At 40.5% G+C, this 12,447-nt stretch overlaps 1 protein-coding gene across 1 annotated transcript in view; it reads left to right on the forward strand.

Annotated features, from left to right (window-relative positions):
• Positions 1–2,732: 2,732 nt before the first annotated feature.
• The window catches only part of HMGCLL1 (3-hydroxymethyl-3-methylglutaryl-CoA lyase like 1), an 87,969-nt gene continuing 78,254 nt past the window's right edge, over positions 2,733–12,447 (forward strand). The window contains exon 1 of the mRNA XM_055714706.1: positions 2,733–2,978. Within this exon, the coding sequence (XP_055570681.1) occupies positions 2,862–2,978 (117 nt within the window). The 5' untranslated portion in view covers positions 2,733–2,861. The remainder of the gene's footprint in view (positions 2,979–12,447) is intronic.

Raw genomic sequence — 12,447 nt, forward strand, 5'->3', positions numbered from 1 at the left:
CCAAAAGCCGGTCATGTGCGATTTCTATTCACTATCCTGATGTAGCACTAAACACATCTGAGTCCTTCCATGTGTTCTAGTAAACTGAAGTTGTTCCAAAATGCCATTGTTGAACAAAAAAATATGCAAAATCAAAATAAGGAACAGCACAGGGCATATAAAGATCCAGACCATGAGAGGCCCATGTGTTGTTACAGAAAGATCTGCCAGAAGTCTCCATTATTCTTTACATGATTTTGCTAACACTTCTATCAGTAAATATACCGGTGCTACCACTGAAAGTAGACAAGGTTAAAGAGCACATTGTACCATATCTGCCTTCATGTTAACTCCCAAAGTGGGGTGGAGTAAGTTTTGTCGCCGCTGCAAGCAAAGAACAGTATCAGCACGATTATGCCTAAGACGCACTCGTCTTGGAGCTACTTTCAGACTGTGCTGTCCCACGAGACCCTTGTTTAGGAATAACAGTTTGGTTTAGCTCTAAAACTTTTAACACACAGTGCCTTTTTGACAGACAAATTATCACGTGCTTCTCTCAAGAAACATGGGAGTTTCAGATAAATGTGTTTTATTTATACGTGTCTTGATTTTGAAACAACTGGCTACATGGAATTAGAAGCACTATTGAAAAATTCAGTGCTAAATTGGGAAGAGTGAAAAACATGTTCTGATTTCAGGGAGGTACAACAGAAAAAAACGAGAGATAGTTGCATGAGAACCCGGTCTATTTGGGATTACTTAACCACGTATCATTGGTGTATTTTCTTTCTCTGCCCAACAACACTGGCACTCTGAGTCTTAAAGGAGGTTTGCATCAGGAAATGTTCACTGTGCACTTAGGCTGGAAGAGAGCACTGAAACTTTAAGTTCTACAAAAATGGCATTCAATTCTGGCAGCACACTTCACGGTCATGTTTATAATAACAGTGACAGACGAAGATCCAACAAAGGGATTTAAAGTGGAGAAGATGGCAGTCTGATGGTTAAGCTACCTGCAGAGGCTTATAATGAAGCTAATTTCAGAGGTATTTGTAAGAAAGACGATTAAGGCAATGTGAATTTGACTTCAGTACTGGAGTAACAAGAACAGGTCAGGTAGGTGGGAGAGGTATACACACATACACAGACATATGCTAATTTCCTTGCAATTGCATTTTTCACCCTATTTCCAACCCACTATGAAATGTATAGAAAAGAGAAAAATTAGATTATTTACCTCAGTAAAATGATTTTCTCTTCACATGTACCACATCATGAACTGTCTCTCACTGGGAAATGAAAGAGGAAGGCTTGATTTTTTTGCCAGCCTTTGTACATTTTATCCCTAGCTTTACAGGTAACAAGACCAAAGCAAGTACCCAGCCTCAGCATTTATTGGAAACTTAGTGGAATTTTGAACTGTGAAAATACAAGAATTTTGAATTCACAAATATTTCACTGGAAGAAGGCAGAAGAGATGCTAACTGCCTCCTGTCACAGTCAGTAGAGAAACCTCCTGGCACCTTTTCTGTTGCCAGATCTGAAATTGCAGAGATGCCCACCGGTGATATTTTACAATACATTTTTTAAAATATTTTAAATATTTTATTTCTGAATAGCTGTCATTGTCCTTGAAAAACAAAAACTTCCCAGCCAATCCATCAGCATCTAGTTTTGGTTTACAACGGCACTCAGAAAGCGGGAAGGTTTTGGATGCACAGAACAGCAAGCTTGAAATGCAAGACAGCAAAAGACAATGCTTTAAGAGCATCACGTCTATCCGCAAACAACTGAGTGACTTGGCTGTAAACCTGATAATCTTTTGCAGAAAATGACCAAGGGAAAGGTTAGTGAATTTAACAAAAAATCCCCAATACCCCAGAAAGGGAATGATCCAGAAACAATTTCCAACGCATACAGTGTTTCGCTCGAGAGTCGTTTGGAAATTTGGCTGACACACCGAATGCTGAAGGAGATGACAAAATATAACCTGCTGCTTCTGAGAGAGCTGTTAAAAGCTGAGAAGTATTCCATTTGCTGTGTCCTAAGTTTCTGCTACCCCAACGAAAAGCACAAATGCAAGCGTGCGCATAAAGCCTCTTGTCAGAGACCTGAACGGCTGAGTGAGCAGGGCAGGTTTTATTCCACATCCTTTGCCCAGCCCCAGGACCCCAAACAGGGCAAGCGGGCTTGGTCTTGAAGCAGCCCTGTCCCTTCTCCTCGCTACTCTCCTTCCCCTCAAGCCTCCTGCCAAACGCACCGCAAGCCCGGGCTGGGCTGCGCTTCTCCCGGGTGTGCGGCCTGTCAGGGAGGCCGCGGCCGCACGTCTGGCTGTCTCCACGCTCCCACCCAACCCACCCGCCGAGCTCAGGGCAGCACGGCCCCCAGATCCCCTCAGGGGCTTGTCCCCCACCGCCGCCACGCCGTGGCAGGGTGCGGTGGCGCCCGAACCAAAGGCGGGCGGCCACCGCCGGGGATCCTTTGCCCGGCGCCCTCTGCGCCCGGGGAGGCGAGGAGGTGAGGGCAGCCGGGGCGGCAGCCCCGTAGCCACCCCCGGGCAGGCCGCCCGCCACCGCTGGGGACCGCCTCGGCCCGCCGCTGCGGGGGCCCGCCGCCGCCTCGGCCCGCCTCGGGCCACCATCGCTAGGCCGAGGCCCACCTCGGCTCGCCAGCGCTGGGGCCCGCGGCGGCGGCTGACAGGCCGGCGGGCCGAGGCGGCGCGGGAGGGGGCGCGGCGGGGCTGCCGGCGCGCTCCGCCAATCACAGGCGCCGCTGGGGCCGGGCCGCAGCCAGTGGCTGCGGCGGGCGCGGGGCGGTCGGGGTCCGCGCGGGCCGGGAGGCTGCGCCGACCTTGCGGCTGGCTGCCGGGCGAGCGCCCCGCCATGGGCACGGTGCCGTCGGCGCTGAAGCACTGCCTCAGCTACCAGCACCTCCTCAAGGAGCAGCTGTGGATCGGGGAGCCGGGCGCGCCGCCGCCTGCGGCTCCGCACCCCGGGCAGGTATCGTCGGGCGGGGATGAAGGGATGGGATGACGCCGGCCCTGCGAGGCGCGGCCGCCGCCAGGGGGAGGCCGGGGCCGGCTGGGGGCCGCTCCCCCCCGCCCGCCGCTGCCGTCTCGCCCCTCATGCACGTACCCTGCGTCCCTGCTGCCCGGGCCTCGCCCCGCTCCCGGGCCGCCTCGCCGGCCTCCCGCCGGCCGCCGCTGGGTGTGAGGGCGTCCACGGAGAAGCGGGAGCCGCTGTCATCCCCGCAGGCCGCTGGGCCTGGCCTGGGCGCTGTGTCCGAACACGGCTGGCAGTGACCCACCCTGCAGTGCACACACAGGCGGGCTTCCCTGCTAGCGCTGCGGCCAGGGATGAGGCGCTGTTAAAAGAAATCCTCTCACCCGTGTTTGCCCCCACCTGTTATAATCCACTGTGTGAAAAATGAGAAAGGAGTTGTCAGGTGACACACACTTTGGCGAGGCAACAGCATTGCCGTTGCTTCCCGGAGTTTGTAATTTTCAAAGGAGCATGGTGGGTCCACCTGCCCTCAGGTGGAGAGCCACGGTGGCCGGGACACAGAGCCAGAGCCCACGGCTCCTCGGGAGCAGCAGGACCCTCCGTTTGGCCTGGGGTGCTCTGAGTACCCGTCAGAGTGCTGTGGAGGGATGATTGAGGGCGGGTGCTCACCCTCCTGTCCACCAGTTGTGAGGAGGTCTGGAGAGTGGCTGGAGATGGGGGGGAGCGGGAGAGGAGGTTAGGTGAGGAGGCGTGTGGGCAGGTGGCCAAGTGAAGACACTAAGCCACGACTGCCCTGATCATGGCTTTGGAAGGAAGGGAAGGGAAAGCTGCCAGTGGCTTTAAGGGAGAGGCTGCGTCAAGCTGGAAGGACATTGGAGGAAGATTTCAATATGAAGTTCTCAAAGAAGAAATGATTCTGAGAATGACATTGTCTTTACATGCACTTATTTTTTGGGTTTAATGTGTCCGAACTGTCATTCATTCCAAGTCTAACTCCAGTAATCAATCAGTGCTTCAAACGTTAAAAAACACAAGCCAAGCCTAGAACAAAATTGGTTTAAAAATCATGGGTTCTTAATATTTTTGAATACACTTGTGTTGATTGCATCTTCTGTTTTCTACACCTTTCAGATATACCGGGCGTACATCTTCCATTTTTCTTCACCATCTGGAAGTGAAATTTAATTATTGGGTAGGAATGTAACTTCAGAGGTGGGGCAATCACGAAAAATACAATGTTCTCAGTGCAATGAAAGCTGGCAGTGTTGTAGTTTTGCTTCAGATGATCTGAGTTTGATATTTCAAAAACTATATATACAGAATACCTGAAACAATGCTGTTGTGAGCATAGAGCTTTGTATAGGTAAGCTCCATACAGCTTCCAGCTATCACAGTTCCCTGAGAACAGTATCTATGCAGCATTGAATTTTGATGAAAAAATCAAATGTAATTCCTTCAGTTGTTTCTGTAAAAGTGGAAAAATGTTTCCTTACTGTAAAAGGAAATAAAATGAAAGGACTTTTGTGTATTAGACATGAAGCAGATCACTGTAGCTTTTCAAGTGCCCTTGCTATATTTTGGTGCATCATTTTCTTTCAGAAGATGTGAATGTTTTTTAGAAGTTCCATCAAAATGGCATGATATGCCACTTGATTGTGTCAGTTTCTGCCCCCCGTCAGAAAAAGCATCTGAAAGGTTCAAGGGCTTTTGCAACAAAGAGGTTTTTAAGTCAAAGACAAGCAATAATATCTTCCTAGAAAATCACATATCTATAAAAAACAAGAAGGTTTCTTTATTGTAATGGATGCCTGTAAATCTTGCTTCATTTTTGCAGTGCTCTTATTTCATTTTCATAACCATTTTTCTTCCTCGAAGGATATAAGTTCTTCAGTAAACATCAAACATGATCATTTACTGCTTATCCTCCCTATGCACTTCGATGCGATTGTAAGCTGCACAGTCTACTTGCAACCATTGACACTAATTAAGTCTGGAGTTGGTCACTGTTAAAGTTTTAACATTTGCTTCTGCAGTACCTCGCTGTGATTTTTATTAGATTATTTTAATAATTTTCTTTACATTAATCTGTTAACATTTTTCTCACCTGAATACTTAAACAACCTATAAAGGGTTTCCTTGTGCTTGAATGCATACTGTACCAATCCCGTTCAAGAAAAAACATGTTCCTCTTTATGTGATCTAGAAACCATACTAGCTCAAGTGATGGTTGTAAAAAGTGTTTTGGTTTTGTTTTTTTAAATTTTTTTATTGTTTTGTTGTTTTGACCAATATGTGCAAGGCAGTTATGGAGACACCACTGTAATCACATTTATGTGGGTACACTGGGAAATATAATAGGGGAAGGGGCTTAAAGTGCAAAAAACAGTTTCCTGGAAATAATAGAGTGCTTTCATGGCTGATGAAAATAAGGAGTTGATTTTTGTGCTGAAATCTTTTCAGGAGTTTTTCAGGATTTTTCTTTAAACACAAAGTAAAATGTAGGTGGTGTTAGAGTGTTGCTACCAGGGCTCTTGTAAAACTAAAATAATTCAGTTTTGTCTAAAAAAATCCCAAATATATAAAAATTTGGTTATATACTGTGCAGTCTAATTTGTAAAAGTCCAGGTTTAACCACTTGGAGCTGTATTGGAGGCAAAATAAAAGGTCCTAGACTTCATAGTGAGATGGCTTGGTCTTTGTTTTCCCTTAATTTTCCTGTTTAATTTAGCCAAAAATTTTGTATTTTTGCAACTGATTTCAAAACATAGGACTGCTTGAGGAGGAAAGTTACGGAAAAGGAGAGGTGAAAAGCAAAAGGTAATTGGGCTAATGGCTAGATGGTAAATAGAATTTTCTAATATCTATTAGTAGAATTCATTAATATCAATTTCACTCTTATTTATACTAGTCTGTATATTGTACAAAAGTTATCAAACACCTGACTCATCAATGGGACACCACATTCCTTTTGCAGTATCTTCATTTTATTCTGTTCTCTTAATTTCTTAATTTTGTTTGCTTCAGAAATACTGTTTTATGTTCCGTACAAGGAGATCCTAGTTCTGCGTCATTCTCTTGGCATTACCCCAGTGTATGCTGTTTTTATTAATAGGGCTGATTAATTTACTATTAAAGGTTTGAATAATTTTACTAAATAGGAGCTACATGAGAATTTGTTAAAGACATGGATTTAGATCAGAACTGTAAAATGTGCTAGGATCTACCTAGAATGGAGGTGGCAGCAGATGTTGCAGTATTAGGGAGATTTCTGCAGGTAATCAGGAGATTGCTACTGATGGTGACTCACAACACTTGACTGGAATTTGTCATGTATTTTGTGTTCTGTTTTATAAAAAGATCAGGCTGAGCAGCAGGGAGGAGGGCTGGCTGTTCATCTGCTGCTGATGGTTGTCCTCGAGCTTAGCAGGAGCCTTCTGGCTGGAAGGAGAGGTGGTCTGAGAGCAGCTGACATTGGTCTCATCCTACAGACTTAATATTATGTTTTCATGTAGGTTAAAATGGAATTTTAATGCATTAGGAATATGCTAAGGGACACAGCAGGGAAGAACTGGATGGTTAAAGAAGTGGTGTAAAAGACTGGGATGAAATTCAAGGATACAGAATTATTAGGTACTTTGAGACTAATAACCCAGACTAGAAACTGACATTATCAGTTACAAGTGATTGAAGAAGAGAACCTTGGAATACTCACAAATCATAGGAGGACTATGAGCTGCCAATACAGTACAGCTGTTAAAAAAATCAAATTAAGTCCTCAGATACATCAGATCAAGTACTTCCAGTCAAACAGGGAAATGTTAGTGCCATTGCAAAAGACTGTATTTGAGGCTTGTTCGGTTTTGGTTAGTCCTGTTCAAGAAATTGAATTCCAGCTGGGACAAGTTAGGTCTTTACACCACTGGAATGGTGAGGAAAATGGAGAAGAAATGTAAAATGACTGGTTTGTTTGATATCTAGTGTTAAGACCTGGAGGATGGGCAGACAGGCAGGGTAGAAGAGGAAAGAGCTGCTTAAAATAAAGAAACATGTTGCTATACACAAATGAACGCTTACAACCTGTCTGTATATTAAATACACAGTAGAAATTTAAAGGCTAAGTATCAAGTGGTGACATTATTTAATAGCTTTCTAATCAAAACAATGAGGGGTAATAACCTATATGATTTAGGTTTAGAAAAAGGCTTATGTGCTGTGGTTTCCATAGTAGTGAAAATGGTTGGATTTTTAAAAGATGTTAAAGTTTATGTAATAAGTTACAGAGGACTAGATATTTAAATGATGTAAAATAGAGACAATTAAAATCCAGTTTTTAATTACATTGCATGACTTACAATACTTTGGAAAAAATATAATTATTTAAGGTCAGAGTGTCAGCTTCGGTGTGAATATTCATCTTCTGCCACTTTAAATCAGTGCATCCTACTCTACTCTACAACAGGGTAGTGGCTAAACATGGCTAAGTAATAAGCATCATTCTCTTGTGTTTTAATGTACCACTAGCTAGGTATACTAAGACGTGGAGTATGTTAGGAGTTATATGGTTTGGTGAGGGCTGCGTCTACCACAAGCAAAGCAAAAATAAGTCGCAAGTAAAACTCTAGTCTCTTGCTCTGCTGTATGTGGCTGTGACTGTAGGAGGTGTGGCTCTACAATGCTAATGTGTCCTATGTTACCTTGTAGGATTTCTGTCATAAATTTAGGCTGTCATATGGGATGCAATACTCAGAATTACTTACAGTTGTTCAGTGTACTATCACTGGAAAGCACAGTGTACATTACTATCTGTTTTATAACTGGAAAGGAACACAAATTCTACATGCTAAATACGTATCATAATGAACAAAAGCTTGGGTCTTCTAATTTAGACATCTAACTTCTGCTTCAGTGCCTAGGTTGCAATTATTTATATGCTACATGCCTAAATATCCAGACCTAAAACACATACTCTTAAGATTCCCTCATCTCCTCACTGCATGACACTCTTGGACTCTTGGATCAAGAGATGGATGCAAGCGTCTTATTTTTGCAGTTTTAATTTGCTAGTTTAGAATTTGCAATGTACTGTCATGTTTTAAACATATGGTCAAAACCTCTCAACTTTATTTTTAAAGTAACTCAAGAATAACAATGAAAACCTCAGTCCATATGACAATTATGTGTATTTGTCTTAACCACTTGTATTTGATGGTTGATTGTTGATTCAAATTACAGCGTTAAAAATGAGGCGTATGATATTATGCTACCTGGGAGGAGAATGCGTGTCTGTTTTATTTGAATCTTTTAGCTGTACCTCAGAGCAACTGATTTGAGACATACTGTATTTCATGTTCTTTTTATCTTCACATAATTATATATTCTAGGAACAAATTCACATTTGGAGTCTCTCCTTAAATAACTATTTAGGCTATTTTCATTTTCAATTTAATTTATTTAGTTTAAGAAGTACTATAAAAATTTGCTGCAAATCTATTGATTCATTATGACAAATACAATATGCAAGAATTACATCATAATATACATTCAGGGTTTTTTTTATCAGCTGAAAATTGCATATGAAGTGTATTTTTAATAGAGAAAGAAGAAGCTAGATGTCCTGAACTTTATATTGCAGGATTCTTGTTCCTTGACTTTTTAAAAGGATGATGTTATTTAAAGATACTTAATGAAACCAGTATAGAGAAAGTATATTAATTGCACAGGGCTAAGATCTTTTATCCTTTTTTTTTTTTCCCTTTCACCTTTACCCACCATTCTTACCTCATATTATGTATTTATCCTGAATTTCCGAGGTATTTAGATTCTGTGTCGCCTTTCAAAATTTCCACCCCTTCATATTCCTCTACATGTAGAGGCCTTGTCAATACAGAACTCGGTAGACAGATCTTTTTATTGACGAATACATCATAAGAATGGGACTTTTTTTTGTTTTGTTGCAGATTCCCAGGCAGCATTTAGTTTCTTAATGTTCATGAGATGTAAAGCACACAAAGTTATTGAAAAAGTATGTAAATTAATAAATAGAAAGTATTTTTATAACTGTAATTTAGAATTAAATTATAAACTATTAAATTAATATCAGTGTGCTGTACCTCTTTTTGATGACTTTGGAGATGATAAAAAACATTCGGTACTTGCTGACACTGAAGGTAGTAAATAAAACATAAAAACACACTCCCACTGAGTTTAGCTGGAGTAGAGAGGGTTCAATGCTGATCTCTTTCCAGAATTTTCTTTGAAGTCAAGAGGAGTTTCCCCTTTAGAAGATCCAGTCAGTAGACTCATGCCAGTTTTTTTTCAGCCAGGTATTATTTATGCTGCAGCGTAAGAGCTCAAGAACTTTGGTGGATAAGATGTTGAAGAAAGTCTGAAAAGGCTAAGTAGTTGGTTTGCTAAAGGTGCCAAACAGGATGTTAGAAGTTAGAAGGCTGATAATAAAGTGTAAGTTTGACTTCAGTGGAGTCACTGATTTTTGGTTCTTTTGTGCTATTGGATTGTAAATAATGGAAAGATAACAGGAGCTTTTTAGTTGATACAGATTTATGCTATATTGGGATTATTATGTGGGTTTAGAACTTTAGAATACAGCTGGAAATGTTGTAAAGGATTTTACAGATCTTGTGCTGCAAATTTGGGAATTAAAAAAACACACAGGAAATTTCTACTCTGATCCAACATCTGTTTTTTGGTTAGATCCCCTTTTTGACTTGTCCCACCTCCACCTCCTTCAAAGCCTACATATGGGCACAGTGATGTTCATTTCCTCTCTTGCCAACTCAAGGAAAAAGATTTAATTTCAGACACCCCGTGTGTCAAATCGTCATTTTAAAATTCATACATCTTGAGATCATTCTTCTTAATTCAGTTTCTCATTGCCTTGGCTGAGAGTGAAGATAAGTGAATTGCCTAAGGTCAACTAGATCCAAATTTAATTCCTACTGAAATAAATGGGAATATTATCTTTGTCTCAGGTTTTAGTAAGGATTTTATTTACAATTTGTGGATTTTCAGCTTCTAGTTTGGGTAAGGAAATCTCACAAGTGCCTTATTAGACTACTGTAAGACTTACCAGTTGGTCAGATGTGGAAGCTTTCATAAAGCACAATATTTATTGCTCCTTATTAATTAAGTTGCGTATCTTTAAACTGTCTGACGAGGTGTCTAATAAACATTAGTAACAATCATATCTGTAGTGGCTTGGATCACAAGTTAGGTTTTTTCACTTAGACTTGGCTTAAAGGTGGAATGCTGGGTACCTAGAATGAAGTTACCCTTATTTTCTTGCAGTTTTAATTATAGGACCTTTTTTTTGGTGTTTCAGACAAAACTGTTAGCTCCAATTCTTGCAGCACCTGGGTTGGAAGATTCACTTGTTTGTGAAACTGTGTTTTTGAATTTCAGTTTCTATGTGAATATCTTGCAATGAGAAACTGGTGCAATGTATGTACAGTCCAGAGATAAAGTTGGAAAGACTTCTTGTCACCCTCTGCTCTTTCACAATATAAGTATTTGAAGACCTTTAACGAAGGTGATGATTCTTGGAAATTTTAGGAATTGAATGTTATTGAGATCCTTTGATATGTGAAATGTGGAAGAAGTTGTGTTTAAAGAAACTGGGGGGGAACTTCAGAAAAGTAGTTTAGTACTTCAGGCTGTGTTGAATTCTCGTCTGTTGTTTAGAGCTCTCATTCATTTAACAAAGGTGAAATATTTTCTTTAGCATTCTTCTTTTTCCCCAAATGTATATTTAAAAAGATAGATGAAGTATGAAAGAAAAATGTGTATTAAAGATTGTGAGCTTGCAGGGAATGTGTACCACTTTACAATGTGTGCCAATACACATCATAATGCCTATGTGGACCTTGACATACAGCGTAATGAAGTACTGTGCACTCAGTAAGGCTCATCAATTAACTGAACCTCAGAAAAAACTGGAAAAGAAAAATATTAATTTTAAGAGTGGGAATAAAAAGCTGTCGGGATATATTTATAGGAAAAGGTTCTCTCTGGCTATCTGATCCATCCATCTTCTGTCACACAGAAAAACTCATCTGGATATTGAAACTGAGAGAAGTTGCTTTATTGGCTGATCTCGAATTCCTGAGATAAAAGCATGTAATATGAGACTTGTAGTTCCGTGATCAAAATCAAGCTTTCATACTGTGCTAAATACCAGTAAAGCTAATTCAGCATTTTTGCTTTTCAGCAAGAGGGATATATTTTATTACTGCTCTATTGATGTACACTTGTATAGCCCTTTTGGGGCAGAAATGCAAAAATGGTGTGCAGACTTTAAAACTTAAGTAGTGCAGTGAAGATAAATTTTTTTTTCTATTTTGTAATATGTTGATAGTGACATAAGTTGTAATGAATAATAAAAGGTTTATTAAATGAAATTATAAATCAGATATAGGCCTTGTTTTTTCAGACTATATGGTCTTCAAATGAATCTCTCACTCCAAAGGAATCAGTAAACTGATAAATGCGTGATTTACATTTCAGGGAAATAACTTTCAGGGATAGTTTTAAGGGTTGCTTTTAAATCTTAAGGTGTTAGAGTTGGAAGTAATCAGTTAATGACTTTTCAGACTTTTACTAGTTTAGACATAATAATTGATGGTGAAGATTTTGATTGTAGTTTGGGACAAAATTCTAATGTTGCAAAAGATGAAAAAGATGCTGCAGGTGATAAGGAAATTGTACTTTCAGAATGCTGTAGGTGATATTTTTAGATAATACTCTTGTTAAATGGAGATTTATTTTATTTTATGGTTTGGTGTAAATAAATGAAAGTTAATCCAATTGATTTAATTTGTTATTTGTATTAATTACACTTATGACAGTGGTTCTCAACAACTCTTGTGACAAAAAATCAGATTTATTACATGCAAAAACTGCTAAAATGTGCATTGGTAAAAAACTGTGCTGGGTTGACATTTCTTCTTTGTTTGGCTGTTTTTTTATCTGCAGATGTTAGCTGTTTTGTATGGGAATAAAGGTGTTAGTTTATGAGTTTGTTGGAAAAAAAATGTTTAAAGGCTTTGAGTGCATGAGATATGTGGACTGAAGCGCCAGAGGACATTGGTGGAATGTTAGGTGAAACCCATAGGGAAATAAATCAACAGCAGCATCTGGAAAGGAACTATATGTGGCTTTAGGGTTTACTTTTAATGCAAGTAGTTAAGATGAGATTAAATATAGGTGTTAGTATGTGAGAAATGGGGGAGCAAGGTAAGTGATGAAGGTGTATCATGTGAAATAATGGGATTAGGAAAAAGATTTAACAGAATCCACAGCTGATCACAGTTGAATTTTTAAAAGCCTGGAAGCATAATTGAAATTGAACTATATGTTGGTTTCATATAAAGCAAAACAGCCTACATGAAGCGAAAGGATAGGCAAGTTCCTTGGCCCTGCTTACTTTTGCCTGAATGCTGTGAAGAAAATG

This window comes from Falco cherrug, chromosome 6, assembly GCF_023634085.1.
Source record: "Falco cherrug isolate bFalChe1 chromosome 6, bFalChe1.pri, whole genome shotgun sequence".
Lineage (NCBI taxonomy): Eukaryota > Metazoa > Chordata > Aves > Falconiformes > Falconidae > Falco > Falco cherrug.